Source organism: Alosa pseudoharengus, unplaced genomic scaffold (assembly GCF_046254945.1).
Source record: "Alosa pseudoharengus isolate Yale_2024_CS ecotype anadromous, Long Island Sound unplaced genomic scaffold, YU_APseudo_1.1 YU_APseudo_1.1_scf_4, whole genome shotgun sequence".
Classification (NCBI taxonomy): Eukaryota; Metazoa; Chordata; class Actinopteri; order Clupeiformes; family Clupeidae; genus Alosa; species Alosa pseudoharengus.
The window spans coordinates 17,728,601-17,753,806 of NW_027468774.1; the positions used below are offsets into that span (position 1 = coordinate 17,728,601).

The 25,206-nt window shown below is 42.1% G+C and overlaps 1 protein-coding gene across 1 annotated transcript in view; it reads right to left on the minus strand.

Annotated features, from left to right (window-relative positions):
- The window catches only part of ngfra (nerve growth factor receptor a (TNFR superfamily, member 16)), an 88,132-nt gene extending 64,739 nt beyond the window's left edge, over nt 1-23,393 (minus strand). The window contains exons 1-5 of the mRNA XM_076266632.1: nt 23,294-23,393; nt 22,366-22,506; nt 22,099-22,191; nt 21,559-21,657; nt 20,670-20,810 (exon numbers count right to left, since the gene is read on the minus strand). Coding sequence (XP_076122747.1) covers nt 20,670-20,810; nt 21,559-21,657; nt 22,099-22,191; nt 22,366-22,506; nt 23,294-23,393 — 574 coding nt within the window. The remainder of the gene's footprint in view (nt 1-20,669; nt 20,811-21,558; nt 21,658-22,098; nt 22,192-22,365; nt 22,507-23,293) is intronic.
- Between the last annotated feature and the right edge of the window lie 1,813 nt (nt 23,394-25,206).

A 25,206-nucleotide genomic window follows, 5' to 3' on the forward strand; every position in this document is an offset into this window, starting at 1 on the left:
AGGAGAGGAGAGGATGGGGCAGGAGAACAGAGGAGAGGAGAGGAGAGGAGAGGATGGGGCAGGAGAAGAGAGGAGAGAAGAGGAGAGGAGAGGAGAGGATGGGGCAGGAGAAGAGAGGAGAGGAGAGGAGAGGAGAGGAGAGGAGAGGAGAGGATGGGGCAGGAGAAGAGAGGAGAGGAGAGGAGAGGAGAGGATGGGGCAGGAGAAGAGAGGAGAGGAGAGGAGAGGAGAGGATGGGGCAGGAGAAGAGAGGAGAGGAGAGGAGAGGAGAGGAGAGGAGAGGATGGGGCAGGAGAAGAGGGCAGAGGAGAGGATGGGGCAGGAGAAGAGAAGAGAGGAGAGGAGAGGATGGGGCAGGAGGAGAGAAGAGAGGAGAGGAGAGGATGGGGCAGGAGGAGAGGAGAGGATGGGGCAGGAGAAGAGAGGAGAGGAGAGGAGAGGAGAGGATGGGGCAGGAGAAGAGAGGAGAAGAGAGGAGAGGAGAGGATGGGGCAGGAGAAGAAAGGAGAAGAGAGGAGAGGAGAGGATGGGGCAGGAGAAGAGAGGAGAAGAGAGGAGAGGAGTGGAGGGCAGAGGAGAGGAGAGTACAGAAGAGCGGTGGGAGGGTGAGGAAAACAACAGTCACGGCCAATTAAAAATCACCACAGGATATTATACACACCTCCTTTATCTGATTATAATGAACTTCATTACAATGACTACGTCATTACATAATTAGTTTCAATCATTACCATTTACTCAAATCTTTCAGTTGAAAGCATGCATTCAACCCTATCAAATCTGTGTGCATTGTGACTAAGAATGGAACAGTTTAAGCCACTGCTCAGCTCTTGCGCAACTCCAAAATTCCTTAAACCAACCACACAGTCTCTCTAGAGCATTTCCTTGAAGAGCAGCCCATAATCAGACAGATCGGACACTGTACAAACTGAGCGTATGGTTCGGCTCCAGTGCATCTCATCACTGACGCCCCAGCTCCAGCTCCACTGTTGGCCTGTCCTGAGCTGGGTTGGGCTGGGCTGGGCTAGAGTGGACATGCAAGCCCCTCTGTCCATGGACCCACGCAGCAGTGGCAGCTGCTCTCACTAAACTGTCCTGAGGAACATTACTGGCACCAATCCTCCTGAATACAGCACTGTCAAACACAAGCTCTGAATGCACTTACTGTAACTAAACAGCTAGAGCCCTGCCCCAAATACACACACACACGCCTTTAAGGAGCTCTAAAACAATAACAGTAGTTGGTCCAACATAGTTATTACAGATGTGCCCACACACACATGCACACACGCACAGAAACACACACACACACACACACACACACACACACACACACACACACACACACACACACACACACACACACAAACACATAGAGCATACACCCTCACATGCTCTCCCCTATTGGTGTATAAAGTGTGTTTACGAGCATCTCAACACTCATTAACACCCTCACAAGTATTAATTGGCACTCACATACAACAGCACCCACGTACACATGTGCTCTCTCTCTCTCTCTCTCTCTCTCTCTCTCTCTCTCTCTCTCACACACACACACACACACACACACACACACACACACACACACACACACACACACACACACACACACACACACACACACACACACACATACACATTCACATAAACATGCCCCCTTAATAAACAAACACTCATTCCTTTTGATTTTCAGGAATGTGCCTGTAGGTTTATCCAGACTTGTTAACACTCTTTATCTCATTTTCTCCCAAACTCAGTCAACACTTTGTGCTTTGGTGGCTTAACAAGAGCATTAGCAAAACATTTGGACTATAAAATGCTCTCTCTGTCTACTCACCTCTCTCTCCCTCTCTCTCTCTCTCTCTCTCTCTCTCTCTCACACACACACACACACACATAGAGATGTATAAAGAAGTAGGAAGCAAGGAGGAGGCAGAGAATTGGAGTGAACAGAGCTTTTCTGCTTTTTTTTTGGGGGGGGGGACTCTGAGTGCTCATTAATGAGGACTCGCTTTTGCTGCCTGTTCACATGTCTCGCTGGCTGCCCCTTGAGACCCAGGCTAAACTGTGCAGAGCCTCATTCACGAAGCCCGTGCAGAGAGCTGGGGTGGGAAGGTGGGCGTTAATGCTGGGGGACCTGCCGCCGCTGCATCCGGGGCCAGGCACCGCGAGTCCACTCAGGCTGAAACACTGATGGATGGCTCTCTAAATGTTTTATAAGTGTTTGGGAGGAGTGGCGGTCTGGAAAGAGGAATGGAGGTGTCTCTGGGTGTGTGTGATTTGTCATCTGGTGCAGGAAGGGTGCCTGTCTGGCCCATAGCATAAACACAGAGAGGTGCGGGTTCCATGTCCATACGTGAACAAGCAGAAATTCCCTCTATATTGCACAATAACCAACCATCAGTCTTGTACATGGGGCCCACACACACACACACACACACACACATACTTTCTCTCTCTCTTTTCTCTGGTCTCCCTCTCTCTTTCTCTTTGATGCATGTGCCAGACATCTTTACTGGCAGACGACCATAAGGCTTGTTGCACAATCTGAAACTGAGGCTGAAATCGGGGAGCAACTCCATGCCGGCCGCACTGACTCTGATCAGAACTAAAGACAGATTCCCTCCCTCAAACGCTCCCAGCACCATTTGTCTCCCTCAGTGACGTCACTCCCTGCATGTCTGTCGTACAGTACAAACCCTGCCTCTTTTCCCTCTCTTCCATCCATTCTCTCAGTTACTAGCTGTTCCTCCACATTGCATCTCCTCTTCTCTCTCTCGTTCAGTTTCTCACTTCAGCCCCATTCAGAAACAGATGTATTTGCGCAGCAGCCAGCTCTGATTCACTTCTCTTGTCGGCTCAGCAGCCTCTCTCCTGCATCCCCCCTCTCTCTCTCCCTCTCTCTCTCTTTCTCTCGCCCTCTCTCAGCCTCACTCCCCGGTTCCATTCATGAGCAGATGCTTGCAATTCCCTCCTCCATTCTTGCCTGGTCTCCACTCTTTTCACTTGCTGTGCCCTCCCATTCAACTCCCTGCTATCCGGCAGCCTCTGCTGCCAAACTCCCATATCAGCATCTCTTCTAGTCCTCTCTCCAACAGGAGCTGGCCATCCTTTTGGCTGAAATCCCTCCATCTCTTTCACTTCACTTTAAATCACCATGCGCTTCGCTAAGCGCCCTGTCTGGTTGACTTACACACTCACATAGCGATGTTACAAGGAGCCCTCCTAGGACTGCTTGCACTCCCACCACTTTTACGGACAATTACAGAGTTTATGTATCAATTAAATCTGAATAACGAGCAGCGCAGCCGCCGCGCCGTCAAAGAGCTGTCATAACAGCCAGCCCGGGCCCCGCCGCCGTTTCTCACCCCTTTCTCGTGACGGAATAAGTGTGGAGAATTCCAATTACCCGCGCCCTACACCTGGAGGAAACCCAAGTACAAATCTGATCGCTTTTGCAAATCAGATCATACAATAGAGATCAGATTTTAATTCGACATACGAGCAATTACTTTGGTTAAAGGTCATTAGGCTACGTGCTGCAAGGCGACGTTTATGGTTGATCTACAGTTAATGGAATGCTTAGCCTATGGTCAGGGAATCACAGAGCATTCCGTTAATCAGAGCATCTGGCACTCTTACTTTTGAAGTGCTATCGTAATGTTTCAACCATGTCATTGTGCAAGCAGTCAGGTCATTCTAAAAATAATTGTTAAAATATCAGGGCCATGTAGGCCTAGTCCTCGCTTTATCGGCCAAGTGATACTGTTTTAAATTAACATAATCAAAACTGCTGAATGTGTATCATAGTTCATCAGAGAACTGAGAACACATCTGCTTCGATTTTTGCTAAATTACCCTGGCTAAGCTTTCAACCCAGACTACATTTCTATTTCTATTTTCATTCACTGAATTATGTTTGGCACACATACTCCCTTACGAAACTTGCTCAAAACAGCTTCCAAGTTGAGGTTTCACTTTGATTATCTGTCAACTGCAGGGGCTCGATTATTTATTGAGAGACCATCGCCCTGCTCAGATTCGTCTGAGTAGACTTCACAGTGACACTCGGATAGGTATGTTTGCTTGAATTGCATACAAGTCTAATTAAAAAAAAAAAAAGAAATTTCACGTGAAGTATAACGAAACATATTTGAAGATAAAGCCATGAGGTCTGTCTTGAACAACACATTTTGTTTAAATACAGAACCAATTTATACAACACAAGCAATGAAATACTGAAGAGTTAAATCGCGAATAGGTCAGATAATGCCACCGGTTCACCCTACAAGCTCATTCTGAGCGCTGTACCGTGACCGCCTTCTTTAGGCTATAGTATGACCCAGGTCGGGCATTCTACGAAATCCCTCGTATAAAAGCATTATTCAATCAATTAATCAAACTTAATAACACCCATGGCATTTCACACAGACTAAATCATATCACAGAAGTGAAGCCCCGCTGACAACTCACCACTCCACTCAGCAACACCAGCGACAAGGTACCCATGATGCGACAGTCCTTATCTGTGTCTATCTTCTAATCTCAAATCAATTGCAAAACCTATGCAAGGAACAGGTAGAAGGTGAAATTATCATAATAACTCCAGTGATGTTGCCGCGTAGTCTATATAGAGCATGTTTTACTCCCGTCCGAAGAAGCCGCGAAGGGGGACTTGGTGGGATGTGACTGGTCGGCGCGTCACTGTGACTGTATCTAAACTGTCCTGTAGTAGCCCTACTCTGTGCTGCTGCGCGCTCTCGCAAGTGGTGATCGTTGCAAACAGAGCTGTCCTGTGCTGAACGCTGTCCAGTAGTGCACTGCGGAGGCGAGAGTCGTGCACGGGGAGAAATGAGAGGCTATGTATGCCTGCCCGTCCGGCGGAGCGCTTGTGTGTGTGTGTTTGTGTGTGTGTGTGTGTGTGTGTGTGTGTGTGTGCGCGCGCGTGCGTGCGTGCGTGTACGAGAGAGAGAAATTTGCTGCAGAAGACGAGTTGAGCAGGTTATACAGCAGAATAATTATGAAACTCGATTTACACACCAATTAACTCTTTTTCTCCCGCTTTACTCTGTTACACATGTTCCCGAAATAAGAATCATTGAAATTAGAACTCATATCAATGAATTACTTGTGTTGCACTATTACTCTAGGGATGGAACCAAACAACTGTTGGGTTGCAAGTTATTTGCTTTGAAGTATTATGTTACTGTGTTGTTTCTATACAGGATTTACCATGCAGCTTTGACATAGCAAAGACTTTTAAGACGGGCCCTGCCTCTGACAGCACTGACGGACCACACGATGGCGACATTGACGACACCAGTACGAGTGCAAGTACACAACACCATTGCAAGAAAGAATGCAGAGATAATCAGGTAGCCAACATCTGGTACAGTTTTCTGGAAGACGTGTCATTTGATGTCACCACTGTACAAAATATTTAATCAAAGAAATCGTTTTGATGTTGGTAATGTCTTTATGTTCTCCATTTAGCATCATATACCCCAGGCTATCATATAGGCCTACCGGTAAGATGGACAAACTTTTTGGTGGAGTCAAGACTCATAATTGTTTTGTCTAGCTGTAGTTATTTTATAATCAAATAATGCATTTTCAATTTAAGCACTATCAGGTTGCTTTGTAAAGATAATCATTTTCTCAAAACTTGACACCAAATGCTTTCATCAATGACATTCAGGTAGGCTATAGGTTTATAGATGTTCACAGTCATGTTGGCAAATGCTAATGGTGGTATATCAGAACAAAGGGCAGAATGCACAAAAGAGAAGAGAAGATAGATAGATAGATAGATAGATAGACAGATAAATAGATAGATAGATAGATAGATAGATAGATAGATAGATAGATAGATAGATACAGTGATGGCCAAAAGTGTTGCCACCCATGCTAAAGTTGACTAAAAAGAGGAATATAAAATCATCTTTTGGATGTCATCTTAATGCCTTAAGTGAAAAATGAGGAAATATGTAACCTTTAAGGACACCAATTTTCTTAGTGAATGAATAATGTATCATAAATAAATAAATGTTCTTCCTTAAAATACAGGGGTCATAAGTATTGACACCATGTTAAATTCCCATAGAGACAGGCAGAATACTGTGCATCCTGATAAAGTTACCTTGGCCTTTGGAATTAAAATAGCCCCACACAGGGGCGCAGGAGGCACGGGGGACGTGGGGGATATGTCCCACGCAGTGCTGAAGAGACGGCCGTCGTCCCCCTCACTTTTGATAAGGAAAAAAAGCCTTATATACGCTAGCCTAAATAAATAATAACCTATAAAACTATGTAAAACTCCCCACATCACATCACTAACCACAGCCATCTACAGTACTGTAAGACTGCACAATCTCATATTCACTCTGTTGGATATCTGAAGCCAGTTTGTCTACTAACAACCATCATTAGAGATGATTTTCGTTTGGAGCGGCATACTAGAAGGCCATCAAAAGTAGAGATGTCCGATAATATCGGCCCACCGATATTATCGGCCCGATATTAGCATAAAAATGTAATATCTGTTAATATCGTTATCGGATTTTTTTTGCCTTAAAACCGATAAAATAATGCTTGCGTTACACCCAAATAGTGCCTATGCGCTCCTGAAGCGTTTACCGGCGCACAGATGATGACCTCATCAAGCTGCGTCTTGAAGCATACAAACAAGCGTGGATGGCTGCAGTAACAAACTTGCTCGCCCTGTTTCAACATTATGTTTGTGGTTTGGAATTGGCCATGGCCGTCGTAGCCCCTTGAGTTGGCCGTGACGCCCCTTTGAAAATCAGAGGTTTACAGGCCACGGTGGCCTTGGTGCCCCCTTCTTTAAATATTCTGCTTTGCGTCCTACTAATAGCGATATACCTATGGCCAAATTACGCAGTGGAGAAAGTGACAGCGCAAGAAAGTGCGTCCAAATTAACCCATTCTTCTCAGTTGAACTACTCGCGAAGTAGCCTACTCATCACACAGACATCACAAGTATCACATGAAAGAGCTTTTTCTCAGCTTTTAAACGATGTTAGCCGCTAATTGCTGTGGTGAACGGTTCGCGAGAAAAGTAAATAATACCATTCAATCATAAATTCTACTGAAGGTTTTGCATCCATCTCCCTACCCATTCATCTCGGTGGAATACTTCAGAACCCTTCGTTTAACATATGACAAACCATATATCAGAATAAACAGCAGACCTTACCGAACAGAAAGGTGTAAATCAGTCCCCTGTACAGTTAGCCGTTCCAGACTAATCCCGTTTTGAATTTGCAGTAAATTTCAACATACATGGATGTCTCCAAATTTGGGATTTAAGTTTTACACTGTGTTTAAATTGTTCCACATTATTTCATAACGGGCCAAATACAAAACAAATATTACAAATGTCGCCTAGATATCGGTAAATCAGAGGACAGCTGACTGTAAGAATTTGTGAAAGTAGCCTTAATGATCACAAAATGCTAAGCATGCATCTAGGCTATTTGAGTTTCTTAAAGCTGAGCTGTGCTTAAATTGTTCAATACATGATTTCATAACAGGCCAAATATAAAATAAATGTTAAATATAGCCTAGATATCTGAAAATATTAGATGATCAGATGATTTACAGTTATATGTAATATGTCATGTTTTATGTTTTTGTATGATGCAGGTCTACTGCAGTTAATACAACTTTGATCATTTTTATAGCCTACTACTGTATAGTTAACTTTGGCCTTGGTGCCCTGACATGTGGCCTTTGTGCCCCCCACCAAATATGCCCAACTGAAGGCCAAGTGGCCTGGCCCCTAAAATGGTGAAATTCCAAGCCTGATTGTGGGTATGGCCCATTATGTACTTCACCTCAAGCCTGAAGTATTTTTGTAGCTCAAACAAATGTTTTCAAAATTGTGCAGTATAGTTGCTTGCCACATTGTAATTGACTCATATTTGTGAATTCATTCAATTAAGGTGATTGAGTTTTAGTTAAAGAAACAGTTCATGAAGCATCCTACAAATGCAGGCTCATTTAACACAGAAAAAGGGTAGCCTGTCATACACTATGCCTGTTATTTTAGTTGGCTTTACATTCTGCTATGTTGCACATAGTTGTTCAGGTACAATGTTTTATCATTTGTGAAGAAGTCAAATTTGCCCTATTTGTTGTGGGCATTGTCAAGATTATCTCAGGGAGAGTGTAATCCAAACTGTTGTTTGAGACAATTAAAAAAAATAAAATAAACATGGCACTTTTTCCCTAAATTAAGTTGAAGTATTTTTCTTATTTTGCACAGACAATGTTAACATATGGAAAGCCTTGTTGCATTCAAGAATGCATCCAGTGGGGCATCACAATAACATTAAGCATGTTGTGTTAATTCCACAACAGGAGATATGTGATGTTACCTAAATTAGTTTTGAGGAAAAATAACCCACATATCGACATCGGTATCGGCTGATATCGGAATCGAAATTTGAGAGTTGGACAATATCGGCATATCGGATATCGGCAAAAAAGCCAATATCGGACATCCCTAATCAAAAGCATAACATTTTTGGTTTGGTTTGGGATCTAATTTACTTTTGGACTGTTTGATTATATTGCTAAATGTTGGGACTGATGGGCACTGAACTCTGGGAGATATTTGATGGTTCACTGTTATGTTTCATGCAGTTGAAAAAGTTTCGGGATTTCCACCGCTGTTTATTGCGAGACAAGGCAGCCATTCATTGAATAGGGGTTGTGCTGTAATAGAAACCTTTTTGCGTAGCCAAGTAGCCTAAATTGAGTTATTGTTTAATTATGCATGATTTAGTAGGCTACTTTTTATTAAATTCGTAGGCTGGAATGCCTTGAGTCACGCAACAATTGCGTTAAATGTAGTAGGCTTCAGCCTCTGGCAATTAGCTCGAAAGGGGCGGCAAGATAATGATCTTGAGAACGTGTGTTGGAGACCCATGGTAGGAAAACGACTTTATTAATCCAACCAACAATATAATAAAATATTAAGAAGAGGTGTTATTTCATTGACTTAAATCAAAGCAATGTCTTCTAGTGCTGGTGGACTGATGGCAATTGTTGGTATGGTATAGGCAAATATGTGAACCTGCCTTTATTTGTGCTGCTATAAATAGAATCAATCCCGGGCATAATTTGAGGATTTATGGTAGCCTATCTCCTGCTCAACATGACATTAGCTGTTATGTTTATTGATAACAAACTGAACTAGCCTACTGATCAACTCGTTTTCACTAGCCTAACTATAAAATACAAGTATATAGGCCTACCCAAAGTTTTTGTTCTAATACATTTATTTCAAACATAATTTCAAGACACAAATTGGATACTTCAGTTACCTTGGTGCATAAATCCCCGAGAGTAGGCTACCACACCCCAGAGTGATGGGCCTTTCTTACACATTCAGTGTGGGGTATAAACAAGCTGAGAATTTAGCGGTGTCACGTCTGGCTGTCACAGACATATAGGGAGCTCTTTGAAGCTTGGGATAATGTGGTACAGTTACTACAGTAACAGTATTTTATTTTACTTCTTTTGTAATATTTGTTTTTTTTCAATTTTAGAAATTATTTGTTTAAATGCTGTTGGAACAAATAGTAGTTGATTATAAAGGCAACTTTCTGTTGCAATTTTCTGTGTGTTCCGGACTGGTAACTTGTTAAGCCAACATGTTCTAACATTGCATAAATATTAACTGCAGACACATAGTGGAGAGTTGATTTGGTTTATACCAGACAATTTAGGTACTGTAGGCCTAACTAGGCTATTTGATCATGTAGTCTATGTTTGGATCATAGGCATGATGATTCATTCATGGCTTCATAAAATATCAACATCATGTTGCTTTTAGAGTATTCTACCATTGGCCCAAGTAGTGTAAAATAAATCTAAAAAAATTTAATAAAAGTAGAATTGCACATAGCAAGAAGCTGGTCTGAGGGCAGATCTGGCGTTGTGCTCATCTCACAGTTTTTAAAAATTTTAATCAAAAAATATTTTGAAAACAATCAATGGTATTATCTTAATATTCTGGCAAGTTTAAAATATGATGGTCGAAAGTGGGCCAGAGCCGATAACTGGAAATCTGATCTCACTATGGGTTTGTGTTCACAATTTTGTCCCCCTCACTTTCAAAATATCTCCTGCGCCCCTGGCCCCACATCATCACATACCCTTCACCATACCTAGAGATTGGCATGGGTGTTATTTCAGTTAGCCTATAAGCTGGTTTGATTTGCATTGAGCTCAATGAGCATCAAACCAGCTAATAGGTGCACACATTGAAGGACCGCAGCCTCCTCAGGAAGTACAGCCTGCTCTGCCCTTTCTTGTAGAGTCGTCAGTGTTGGCTGACCAGTCCAGTTTATTGTCCAGGTGGAGACCCAGATACTTGAAGGTGCTTACCACCTCCACATTGACCCCATCAATGGAGACTGGTAGCAGAGCGGGCTTAGACCTTTGGAAATCCACCACCATCTCCTTGGTCTTTGAAGTGTTGAGTTGAAGGTGATTGAGTTTGCACCATTGCACAAAGTCCTCCACCAGGCTCCTGTACTCCTCCTCTTGCTCGTCCCTGATACACCCCACAATTGCAGTATCGTCAGAAAACTTCTGCATGTGGCATGACTCGGTGTTGTAGCAGAAGTCAGATGTGTACAGGGTGAACAGGAGTACAGGACTGGAGAGAGCACATTTCCCTGTGGCGCTCCAGTGCTGCTGATCACAGTGTCAGAGAGACAGTTCTTCAGTCTGATGAACTGTGGTCGCTCGGTCAGGTAGTCTGTAATCCAGGTTTTATTTTAATGAGCAAGAAAGCATTTAAGCACACATCAACATGTTAGCGTGTGCCTTCTTGGGTATTCTTACAGTATATTCTACTTACTGTAGCCTACCTTTTGAGATCTTTAGGTTTAGGTTGTTCTGTGATTGCTCAATCAATCAATCATTCATTCAAGCAATCAATCACACAGACTAACTCCATATAGATCTATATAGATTTTAATGTATTTTATCAATCTTTAATTCTATTATTTAATTGAATTGTATAAAAGTACAATTTTGCCATTTCTTTTTATTTAGACTGTGGCTATGTGAGGGCATCAAATCTGATGACCTGCTTCTAGTTATGACAAACTGATTTTAGGAAGAATATATCAGGGGATATATTGCTCATGATTTTCAAAAAAGATGTGATGACACAGCACATCTGGGAAATAAGAGGCCAAACACTAGTCATTTAAAGGTTGTGTTGCAGGCAGTTTCAGGCCTTTTCTGAGATATGGCCTTACTTTTAAGAGCTCTTAAGAGCTGTGGCTCAAACACTCACCTAGTGTTTCCTCTCATCATCACATTAACTGCAAGTGCACGCTCTCATGGGGAATAGCCCAAAGTGGTGGTTTTTGATTATGCATTAGGGGTGGCCAATCACAGTTCAGTATCTAGACTCAGCTTAATTCTCTAATCCAATGGTGTGTGGATGGTGGAGAAGGCCCGGTGCACTCACAGGAGAACCTGAGCCTGAGGAGTGTGAAGGTGGAGTGTATAGAATGTCATGTACCAGTTTAGATGCTTCTATTGATCACTGGAGCTGTCAATGAACCAAATCCTACAAAAAACCCACACTCACACTTCCTTCTTCTCAGTTTCTCTATCTACAAGCTTTTGAATTTGTGTCTTCCATTGCACTCTAGCATTCGCATACAGGATATGAGTCTTAAATATATGTATGTTTGTTTGTAGATGTTGGACATACACTGTACTCTATAGATAGACTCTCAGCAAGTACGATGCATTTTTTATATATAAGGAGCTGAATTAATATCTCTCTTTAATCTTTATTCAGTGTTTTAGAGTGGCTTACTCATGTGGTAAAGGTATCATGTCCCCCCTGTTGCCCTTATTTATAGTGGAGTGTTTTTTTTTTGTGGTTTTGAAGGTATGGTTAATTCATATGTTAGAAAATATTATTGTGCAGTCACCATGTGATATCCTGTTGTTCATCATATGAGTAATAATAGCCGACTTTAGCCTAATATGTCCATTCCATCCTTTTTCATTGGCCACCTTTGCTTTTGTTGACCTGATACCTACGCACACCTATTGAAAAAAAACTACTGGCTGGAACAGACATAAAAAAAGGTCCTGAACAGAAACTACCATTCCCCTTGGCAGTTTTATCATGGGCTGATTTCAAGCACCTCTTTTGATATGCCGAGCTGAACACCTGGCTCATAAGAGCCCATGGCTAAAAGCTACACAAATACACTACAATTGTGAGGCCATAAATAGCTGGCGGTGCTGCAGACGAGCTCCACAACACACAGCCAGTGTGCTGACCTTGTTGTATTGCTCTGTCACGCACGCTCTGTTCCCTCCTCTTACGTATCATTTTCCTCTTGGTTATGATTATTCTGCAAAACTGGCCGATGTCCTTTCACGTAGAGAGGTCGCGAAGACACCATAATACTGCTCTTAAGAAAGTAAGAGGAAGCCTGATCACTGAACTTGATAGACATACTGCCAAGACAAAAGGCTTACCTCTGTAACCCAACACGACCCACACATTTGGGGAGATGAAGGTTGTTTGTGGGCTTCAAAGGCTCAGGGCTGCTCATGGAACCTTTTCCACAAATGGGATCAAAAAAGGTTCTGTTTGTAAAGGTTCCTCTGACCATGGAATGGGGAACAGGGACGTCGTTAGGCCTATTTTGGGGGGCTGAAGCCAGTCTAAGATGATCAAGAGCCCCTCTAAAAATATATATACCATAATGTGTCCAAATTCACATCTATTATTCTCTGTTGAATTGCTCACGGAGTACTTATCTCACATAAATCACACAGATGTCACATGAAATAGCGGAACCGGAGCTTTTTAACAAGGAAATTAACGTTGGACATACATGAAATTTCATCATAATTCCGTTCCCGAGTTTGGAAATTGCAGAATATTTCTACATGGTATCCAACTTTGAGCCTTGAATCAAACGTTGATCATGGCATGCACAGATCAACTGTGCTTTTGAATATTTCTACCATCATGCTTCATGCTTCATGCTTGGGTTCAGATGAATGCAACAATCATACACAAATGATTTTTCCTTGACATAAAGGCTGACATAAGATATATGCAAGCATCACATCATACTTTCCCAGATATGGGTAGCCTATACTGTCTTGAAAACTATATAGCCTATCATAACAGATGGCCCTTACAATGACCAAGAGCTTAATAGTAAAATTACACTGAAATTGCCTAGGCCTCAAAGGAGTAGTAGCGTGTAGCTCGAAAACGTTCACTTGGTGAAATTAAAGAAAAAGCAAAACGGGAGCAAGTGTGCGGACATTCAATTTTGTTTTTTGATTGTCTAGGCCTCAAAGGACTCATATTTGCAGTGGATTCTATTAATTGAAATACCTAATGTAACTTCACAACAGTTCATGACGACCCCCCAAGTTGTTTTGTTTTGGTGTGCCACCCCAATATTTTCAATAGCCTCAACTGGCCACCCTTGTTAACCTTTTCTGGGGGCACCACTGGCAAGCTAGGCCTACAATTCCAGTCCCTGCAGACTGTTGTTATAATTAGCAATATAATCAGCAATATTGCGAGAGTGAAAACATGGCATGGTGTCACTGTTACCAATTCATTGAAGCCCTTTTAAGGAGTTTTTGAAGTTTTTCCGGCACGCTCTATGCACGCGCATTACCTACAACCCTGGGGGCTAAAAACACAACAAAAAGCCTCACTGAATAACTATCAGACATACACCCAAAATAAAATAAAATACTATTTTACTGTGCATACTGTCACCTTGATTTCCCTCATGAAACAACCTATTCAGAATCAGTTGGCGAATAGAAGAAATCAAAGTAAGTAAAGTAGGTCAAAATGAATTCTAAAGCACATTTATACACAGCTTACGCTGACCAAAGTGCTGTACAGAGTGCAAAGTAACAGATAAAAGTACATACACTTACATACTGTACACATTAACAAGGAACAGCAAAGGACAAACACAGAATTACAGAAATAGCAAGTTGGACATTAGAGAGCCAAGAAGGCCAGAAAAAGTGAGCCGGTGAGTTTTGAGCCCAGATTAAAAAGCAGTAATGGAGGGGGCATTCCTTTTGTCAAGTGGCAGCTGATTCCACAAGGGTCTCCTTTTTGCCTGAGCCGAGAGCGAAGGAGATGAAGAAGACCTTTACTGCCAGATCTAAGAGACTTGGGGGCTGAGTGGTGATGTATGAGGTCGGAGATGTAGATGACATGAAATGAAGTTTGGGGCCAGACCGTTTAGTGCTTTAAAAACATAAATGGGATTTTGAAAGGAATCCTAAAATGGACTGGGAGCCAGTGGGGTAATATGTGTCCATGTTTTGATATCAGTCAGCAGCTTTGCTGCTGGATTCTGGACCAGCTGTAAGCATGTTAGTAGGAATTGAGGGAGACCTAGGTAGAGGGAATTACATTCATGTAGCCGTTCTTATGAATGAATGATCAACTTTTTTCAAATCGTGATATGACAAAAAGGGTTTAAATTGAACAATTGTTCTGAACTGATAAAAGCTTTTATGGACAACTGACTAAATGTGTTTGTCAAGTCAGAGTTCAGAATCAAAGATAACACCCAAGTTTTGTGCATATAGTTTTACTGTCTACACATAGATCAATGAACACACAACGTTATGAATCTGTCACAGGAGTGAGAGAGAGGCTGAAGAAAAGGACATGCATAGGAATATATCATTCATGTCCACTGACATTTGGGCAACTAAAATACCCTGTGTATATTGATACAGCAGTGTATCTTGGCACCACTCTCACATTGTGACACATCAAGAGCTTTGGCAATTGCATTTTCATAGTGACTTACATTTCATCTGACTTGGAGATGAGATCTCTAAGTTCTGAAGCCATCTGCTCTTTTTAGCAAGGCTTTGCACAGATCTGTTTAGACTCAAACCATACCTTGTTTGGACAGAGCCTGACAAATCTGCATTACAGATGGGGTCAGCTCATTTCTGCCACTGGGGGTCTCAGATGGGGTCAGTTCATTTCTGCCACTGGGGGTCTCAGATGGGGTCAGTACATTTCTACCGTAGGGGGTCTCAGCCCAGCATGCACTGCAGCTGAGGGGTGACAGGAAGACACTGGTGTGGGAGCTAGACGAGGCCCTTATCTCAGGGTATGGCCCAGAATGCATTTGTGCATGACAGAGACCACAAGGGACCACAAGGAGGATATCATGTGTGTGTGTGTGTGTGGCTGTGTGTATGTGTGTGTGTGTGTGTGTGTGTGTGTGTGTAAGCAGTAAAGAGAGAGGGCGGGGGGCAAGGGAGGAAGGGAAAGAGAGAGAAGAACACATGTTAGAACCAGAGACTCACCTGTGAGCATTTACCAGCAGTGTCATTTTTGACGAAGAAATATGGCTCCTTTTCTGAGGTGTGGGTGAGGAGCTTTTCTCCATGACAGCACGTCTCATATAGCTGATGTACGGTGCATGTTATGAGGATGTGTGGAACACAGCCAGACTGCAGGGGGCACAGATGGATGCACATTCCTCTGTTCGCCAGGAGACGCCACGGTCTTGGTTTACCTTTAGTGCTCGTGTTCTGTGGGATTGGACTCCTGACAGTGTGCTTTGGTCTTATAATGGCTTCTGAAAGGGTTCAAAGGGAGGCGGCGAGGCAGAGTGGCAGACTGGTGAGAAATGGAAAGGGCTCCGAGCCAGCCTGAGTCCTTTTACACAAGCCAGGCTCCCTCACGCATATCCTCTTATGGGAACCAGGACCTTCCATACAACCTCTCCATGCTACCCATTCTTCTTCTTCTCTTTCTCTGTCCCTCCCTCATGCACACACACATTCTTTATCTATCTATCTATCTATCTATCTATCTATCTATCTATCTGGTTGTCTTTTATCATAAACAAATGTTGGCATTCTTGCCCAGATAAAGCTTACCTGCCTACCATTGTCTCACAGAGTGTAGACAGGTTTTCTTTTTGAACATTAGCCACTTCTTGTTTACTGAGATGAGCACATTATGCTCACTGAGGTAGAAGTCTATTATCCAGTCTAAGATGTGGAAAGTGTGCTATCAAATATCTGTAATCCATCATGCAGTGCACTAAGCTCAGTTGATGAGTCTAATCGCTCCTCAGCCTCTCTCTCTCTCTTTCTATCGCTCTCTATCTATAACTCTCTCCTCTGTCATACACACACGTTGTACGCACATTTACAAACACAACAAACACACACACACACACACTTTCTCCACAGGCAAGTGGCTTTGTGTCCATGTGGAGAGTGAAGATCTATGGTTGTACTCGGGATGCTCTCCCTGACCCCTCCTCAGTATCCCAGGTATGACTCACCCGCCAAAGTGCCGCAGTCACGAGGTAATTAAGTAGACTGCCGCGGGGCGAGACGGATGCTGGCCGGCGTGTTTTAGATCATAACCACACACACTCTGTGTGTGTGTGTGTGTGGGGGGGGGGTGGGGTAAAGAGAGAAGCACAGCCTTTGTGCTCGTGTCTGTGTGTGTGGGTTGGAGAGAGATGGTGAACATCGAGAGACAGAGAGAGAGAGAGAGAAAAAATGGAGGTCTTTCATAAATATCACAATGGAAATTCATTGTCACCATCATCTTTGATTTCATTCAGAGTGAGGACAATTTGAACCCCCGTGGCAATTCAGAGTAATAAGCATGCTTACATTTGAATGGTTGCACCATCCAGCCCTCTTCAAGCAATTACACAAGCCTACAAAAGGGCCTACAGACTGGTTCAATGGAGATTCTGTGAGCTTGTGTGTACTCAACAAAACTAAAAAAAAAAGGGTTTAAAGAAACTCTTTTGGGCTACTGACTCCTCAAAGTGAACTTTTGAAAGTGGTTTTGAAATATGCCAAACTAGACATTCATAAACTGAACCAGCAGAGGAGGAGTTGGATGTGATGGGTTTCATATTACCCATATCAAGGTTTGAAAAATGTCCACCTTGGTTTTCACTTTGCTCTCATCTTCAACCAGGTTTAGAACACAACACACCCGTGAATACTTAAAAGACACATACACACAGTCACATGCACAGTCACACGCACACACATACTCCTCTGTGTGCACTGTACCATGTTTATAGGCTTTTTATTGGGTGGAATGCCTTTTGTCAGATATGGCCCGTGAATCCTGGTGATGGGATAACGGCACATGGTGACATCAAACGGAGAGCTGCAGCATCTCGTACATCACAGAAACATTCCGAATGAGTACTGAAGCTCAGAGTAATAGTGCACTGCATTACGGCCTCAAACGACACGGTCAACAGGTGTCAGATAGCAGCTTTAGAGTTATGATCACCTGAGTCTGTACAAAAAGAGACACGTATGTGTGTGTGTGTGTGTGTGTGCACAGATGAAATTGTTTTTTTGCGTGTGTATGATCAGGGGTGGAGTGGGAGATTTCAAGCTCCAGCAGCCCCCTCCTGATGGGAGTGTGACCCAGCTTGGGCCAGATTCTTATTTTGGAAGGGAAATCCCAAACATGTCGCGGCCACTGAACTAAAATCTTCACTAGTCTGTGTGTGTAAAGTTATAGGTATAGATAGAGACCTTTTGGAAAACGCAGAGGAAATAATAAGTCACTCGTGCACATCCAAGATGTAGAAAATATTTTATTTGAAAAGGTACAAAAGAATGCAAACACACCATTTTGGAGTACAATTTTGAAACACTAACTTTTTGATATTGTATTTATACTGTACATAATTACACTAATACATTTTTAGACACATCTAGTAGACATGCTTCTTGAACTTAACTACATTGCAATCATGTTGCATTTAGATGTTCTTTATCTGACAATTAATTTGATAGAATGATTATTATGTATCCGTTTTGCGTCGGGGTCCGGTTTGCCCTGCCGGGACTTATTTTCCGATAATGACAGGTGGACAATACATTATCCCTGTACTGTATGCTGAACTATTTTGAGGTTTATTCATTCACACCAGTTAACATTAATTTAGGCTACTCAACTTTGCAAGTGAAATTCTAGATAGTCCAAAATCATTAACAGTGTAATATTCATTCCGTGTATTGAGCATTCCGTGTTATTTCATTTCACTACGTTCACGTCCATGTTAATGTCTGTTCTGTTTAGTAGCTAAAGGAAGGAACGGTTTCAAAATCAAAAATTAAATCGAATCGAGGATTTGGAGAATCGTGACACCCCTAGTCCCTATACGTATCACTTTTGTAGTCAGTTAGTAAGTAAGAGTCTTAGAATAATTATGTGAGTATATACATTCAATTCTGTCTGATTTACAGTAAAAACAATAATAGGTCAGGTTGGCTATATAGAAGTACTCAATGTAATCATTATTACTGCAACAGACTCAAAATATCATTACAAGGGCTGTGCAACATGAAAAGGACCCTTGCGAGACAACAGTATGCGTGTTTTACTCAGTAATTGTGAAGAAACAGTACAAATCCAGTATTTGTACAGGCAGTCAGTCACATACCTCTGTTTCCCTCAGTCGCTTCCTTCACGTTTTTGTCTCCGTTGAAATGGGAAAAGGCATTAGTTTGACTTTCGTATGGACTTTACAGGAAGCGACCGAGAGAAACAGAGGTATGCAAGTACCTGTACAAACACTGCATTTATACTGTTTCTTCACAATTACTGAGTTAAACACACATAGTGATGTCTCGTTAGGATCCTGTTTGTGTTGCACAGCCCTTGTAATGACATTTTGAGTCTGTAAAGTGAAGAGAAGTGAGAAGTGAGGTCCGCTCTAGCAATAATTTTCAAACATTTAAGGATCTATTTACCTTTAGGATCTATTTACCTCACATCTGACTAATTCATTTTTTTACAGTCATTGTTTGTAAATGTTTGTGTTTATTATTGTTATGAGGGCTTGTCATTACTAGGTTTTAGTTATTACAATTACTTACATTATTACAATTATTATTATTATTATTATTATTTAATTTTTTTAATATTAATTTAAATTTTATATTTTTAATATGTGTTATTTAATAGTAATAATATTCATTGTTCTGTGTAAGTTGCTTTGGATAAAAGTGTCTGCTAAATAATCATAAACATAAACATAATAAAGGAACTAATGACCCTTAATAATAGTTTAAAGACACGTTTCTGATTTTCCAACTTATTTGGTGTCATTTAGGGGAATTGACTAAATACATTTTAGTACAGTAACTTTTGATTTTGTAAATATAGGGCTATCCTTATTCTTATACATCGCCATTACAATAAATGTTATGTAAGGGATAATGGACGACACGGTGGTCTGTTCACAGAAGTTAATGCACGGTCGAGGTTGTAAAACGGCCCCGACGCGAAGCGGAGGGCCGTTTAAACCTCGTAGTGCATTAACTTCTGTGAACAGACCACCGTGGAGTCCATTATCCCGCTTATTCCACTGTTGCCACTTGCGTTGTGTTCATTTCCTGTTACAATTTAAACGTTTTAATCGCTAAAACTGTCTTGTTTGTAGAACTAATTTCTTCCGACACATATCAACTAATTTCTCAACTCACAGGACAAACTGCCGTTACTAGTTCTAAATGGATGGTTGCTACGGCCAAAGGCCAGTCGTTAGTTCTATCTCTCCCGTTCTCAAGCGGGCGTATCCCAAGATTCTGATGAACTTTAGCTTTGAAACATCGCTTTTACTTAGCCTGCTGTCATCCATCTAGCTAAAAGCCACCTCCGTCATATGCTACAATGTTGCAATGTCTGCATTTTACAGCTCGGATGCAACGTGACAGTTCATTTAAACTTCACAACGAGTTCGGCGAATTAATATACAAGTGTGATACGGCCAAAAAAATGGATCTACTTCATAGGTGTGCAGATAACATACGGTTAATGGTCGTTCTAAATTACGTAGGACAATGGGAAATTCAACCAAGCAGTGGAATAATGAAGCATATTTGGTACGCTAAGCTACAATGGGCTTAGTATACTTTGAAACTCTATTTTAGTATAGGCTATTTCAAATAAGTAGGTGTAAGTAAGTTTTGGCTACATGTGTGAGTGTACTAAGAGCCCCAAGGTCTGCTAAGTATTCCCAGGGTCTCCTGTCCCTCTCCCATCTTTCCATCCCCTCCACGCCCTTCCTATCTCAGGAGATCTCGGATGAATGGATGTAGCAGTACCCTTGACCAGGTGGTCTCAGGTCAAGGACTGCAGTGTGGGGTAAGGCAAGTGCTGTGAGGCAAGAAAAAAGAAAAGAAAAACATAATGTATCAAGGTATTCATCACGTCATTTAAAAGAAAACAACACCACTACAGAATAGAAATAGTGAGATATTACCCTCCCTAAATTAAACAAACAAAAGCAAATCATATTTCTGACTCACTTGTGTGCGGGGGATGTGATGCAGTCATGTTCTCAGGCTCTGAACCCCTCCGGTGCAGCGGTGTTCACCTTCACTATAAAATTCACAAGGTGTCAAAAATAAGTAGGTTACAATCAGTCCCGTATGATTAAGGTAAGGTAACATTCACCATTCAAGTCTATTAAACTATTAGTTCATATGGATTTAAAAAAATAAAATAAAAATCATGGCTTCTGGTTTTCCTCTACTCTAGAGAACCACTTTCTTTCTCTTTACTGACTTACTCAAGGCAAAGGGGTCCCCGTAGGCCAGGGAGAGGTACCAGCTATCCAGGTCCAGCTTGTACCCTCCTGACCGCACCTCAGGCCTGTGGTGGTCCTCCATACAGAGATGATGTGGGTCAGTCAGGCAGCTCTCACTCCAGCCTGATAAACAGAAGATCCCACAGGAGTGAGCAAATGTAGCCTTGAACTTTGTTTCCAATGTGGTTTCACTGTGGGTGGTGCACAGTAACAAAAAATACTGTCATAGGCATATAACTAAAACATTTATCGTAAACGTGCTAATTACCAACCATTTCATTCGAAAATTCTAAAACAACAATGTTTTTTTAATACTTCAAAATAACATTTGCTAAATGAACCTTACATTTTTCAGTAGCAATAGGTGTGTAGATTTGAACAAAATCTAGTTTGGTTCTTCTTCTTTGGCTTTTATTACCTGAAATATCCGATTTTGTTTACCACGCTCGGAGTTTAGTGCTGGGCTGGTGGGTACTTATTCCCAACCTTTCTCACGGCACATCAACAGTTAGCCCGAGAATTCTCGTAGTCGCAATTCAAAATTCCACTGGAGCTCCAAGCGGATTTGTACACGCACCCTTACACCACTGTTTACAGCTCTTCGAGTCACGTTAAAATGTAATTTTTGGTACATAGCTAATTTAGAGTGAGACATACACGTAAGAGGTTGGACATACGTGACGGTTGGTAATATGTGACGTTGCTATAGGTAGGCTAATAAAGGCCTTTGCACTAGATACCTTGCCTTAGACTCATATAGAACAGACACCTTTAAACAACATTGGTACATCTGAAGCAATAAATTAGCTTAGCTATAGATAGCCGTATAAAACCAAGTCCCATCTTTCTTTAATCTGCCCTCTGAACTCACACTCCTCCAGGGGGTACGTGAGGCTGGCCCGAGTCTGGGCCAGGCTGACGACACTCTCTGCCTTCCTGAACCTCCCCGATGTAACGGTGTTCACCTTCACTATAAAATTCACAAGGTGTGAAAAATAAAGGAAGTTACAATCAGTCCAGCATAAACAACATTTGACTCCCTAACCACAAGGTCTAGTCATGAAGAATGAGATTAAATAGAATACATCCGATGGTCCTCTACTACTGCAGAGAATCACTACCTTTCTCATTACCGACTTACTCAGGGCGAAGGGGTCCCGATATGCCAGGGTCAGGTACCAGCTAGTGTGGTTTCACTGTGGGTGGTGCACACTAACAAAATACCGTCATAGGCATAAAACATTTAGGTAATAAAGGCCTTTGCCTTAGATACCTTGCCTTAGACCCATATATAACAGACACCTTTAAACAAAATTGGTACATATGAAGCAATAAGTTAGCTTAGCTATAGCTAGCCATAAGTCCTATAAAACCAAGTCCCATCTTTCTTTAATCTGCCCTCTGAACTCACACTCCTCCAGGGGGTACGTGAGGCTGGCCCGAGTCTGGGCCAGGCTGACGACACTCTCTGCCTTCCTCCCCAATGCAACGGTGTTCACCTTCACTATAATATTCATAAGGTGTGAATATGAAGGAAGTTACAATCAGTCCAGCATAAACAACATTTGACTCCCTAACTACAAGGTCTAGTCGTGAAGAATGAGATTTAATAGAATAAATCCATCCGATGGTCCTCTACTACTGCAGAGAATCAATATCTTTCTCATTACTGACTTACTCAGGGCAAAGGGGTCCCCATTGGCCAGGGTCGGGTACCAGCTATCCAGGTCCAGCTTGTACCCTCCTGACCGCACCTCAGGCCTGTGGTGAGCTTCCATACACAGATGATGTGGGTCAGTCAGGCAGCTCTCACTCCAGCCTGATAAACAGAAGATCCCACAGGAGTGAGCAAATGTAGCCTTGAACTTTGTTTCCAGTGTGGTTCACCGTGGGTGGTGCACACTAACAAAGAATACTATCATAGGCATATAACTAAAACATTTAGGTAGGCTAAAATTTGCCTTAGATACCTTGCCTTAGACCAGTGTTTTTCAACCACTGTGCCGGGGCACACTAGTGTGCCGTGAGAGATCATCAGGTGTGCCGCAGAAAATTACTCAAATGTCAGTCACTGGTCCAGAAAAGCAACTGTTGCATCAAAGAATTTATAACCACATGCCCTCATTGATTGTATGGTTGCACTATTTGTGGTATGCAGGCATTGTACAACGGGGGCCCCATGTCCAGTATTCACAGAATCATCACATATCCAGTTCATAACAACAATTAAATTAGATATAGTCACCTACAAATGAAACAGAGGGCACTTGTTTTATTGAGAAGGTCTTGCATAGAAGCCATAATAAGGTCATATCTGTGTATTATTTGAAATTTTAGGCTATGGTATGTTTATTTTTTCTTCACACAGTTAGTGTTAGTGTGCCGTGGGACATTTTAAGTGTCAAAAGTGTGCCGTGGCACAAAAAAGGTTGAAAAACACTGCCTTAGACAAGGTAACCTTTAAACAACATTGGTAGGCTACATCTGAAGCAATAAGTTAGCTTAGCCATAGTCCTGTAAAGCTATAGTCCTGTAAAACTACAGTCCGTAACTATAGCCCTATAAAACCAAGTCCAATCTTTCTTTAATCAGTCCTCTGAACTCACACTCCTCCAGGGGGTAAGCGAGGTCCACTTGCTCGGCCCAGCTCATCTCTCTTCCCTTCACCTCACCGACACCGCTGGCGTGGCCACTGTAGATCTCCATGGTAACCTAAACTTCAATTCTAAACAAGGCTAACTGCTACAAGTTGGCTAATTTTACTTACCTCTAAAAAACGGTTATGGTTAAGATTAACTCAGTCAAAAATTACAAATAAACTATTAAAAATGAAGTAATTGTTAAATATATAAGACAATCAATAAAGTTAAACAATAAGCAATAAATAATAGTGTGAACTCGTCAAATCTCTGGAGCAAGCGCTTAGTATGTTCTCTCTCTGTATCAGCCAGGAGCAACTGACTGAACTGCCTAGAATTCAAAGAGTTCTAATGCAACGTAGAATCCTCCATTGTTGGTAGAATTATCACAACATTATAATCAGTGATGTCATGCGAAGGACATTGAAAAGCACTAGATCCACACCTTGAACCTAGCAGCTTGTAAATTCACTTACAAGCTGCTAGGTTCTGTCTTGATCATAGACAGTAAAAGGTCTCGCTCTGACATCAGCCATCACTCTGTAGCTAGCTGACATCAGAGAGGGTTGAAGCGAAGCTCATCAAGGATCTTTACTAACATTACCTTCATGGAACAGCTTATCCACTATCCAGTTCGGATTGTTTTGTTGTAGGTCCACGATTTCAGCAACCTGGCGCATTTTGAATTTCGGGAGATACCTCAAATGTTTTGATGTGTTAGCAACAGCCCTTGCCTCTTGCCAGCCAGAAAGAAGTTGATATTCAATATGGCGTCGTGAGAGGCGAATTACTGGCAGCCTATCTTATATATGGCCTATCTTAAAGCCTAGGGTTTAACACAACTAATCATATTTCGAAAATATATTATTATTGTTATTATTATTGTTAATACTACTACTACTACTACTACTAATAATAATAATAATAATAGCCTAATAATAACAGGCCTAATATATCGTTATTGTTTATATATTGCTGTATTACAGGCTAAGGCAGCTCCAGCACCTAGATACTGGACAGCTCCAGCCCAGCCACCTGGACAAAAAAAAAAAAAAAACGCCATCAAGGTTAGATGGAGATGAAGAGGTCAGAGGTGAAACCTCGAATGAAAGTTATGGAACCCACACATGACTCCCATCAGCTGGTCCAGCTTTCTGGCACCAGGGCTCCTCACTGGTACTAGAAAATAAGGAAAAGAAGGAACTGAAGTGTGTTCCGTTCACAGATTTGCACCATGTTTAGTTTTGCGGACGCACGGGTCAGAGTGTAGCTTGACAAGCCAGACCCACATTAAAGGGAGACCAGGCAAGCCTGATGCTTTTTCTCTACGAAACTCCCCCTCGCTCGGTCTGAAGCTCTTTTCCTTTTCTTTGTGTCTTCCGTCAAGGGTTTTCGCTGCTTCTTCGCCGGCTCTGCCATTATACACACGTTTGCAACAATCTCTAGCGTTTCGTTAGCCTGCCTCTGTGCTGTAAACTGATCCTGCTTCGGTCGGCGGGTAAGATACACCGAACTTGCAAGTGGGATATTCTTTCTACAGACTATAGGGGCGGGCGAGAGAGCCTTCATTCGCCCCGTAATGAGTCATTTAACCATATACCGACTTACGAAGATGATTAATTAACACGAAAACGTTGCCTGGTGTCCCTTTAAAATGTAGGGTCTGGGCACTCACCGTTCGCAGTGCTCAGTCCGAGGGGCGGGATAATCGGTTGTCTTTCAAATTCCCTCTGCACGCGATAGGACAGCGCTATAAGTCATGCGTTTCCCACCAGCGGAGCTAGTTGGCTAGTTCAAACTTTTGCCAACTTAATAAAATCTTAACTCGTGTCCAGGGTTGGGTAGTAACGGATTACATGTAATCTGGATTACGTAATCAG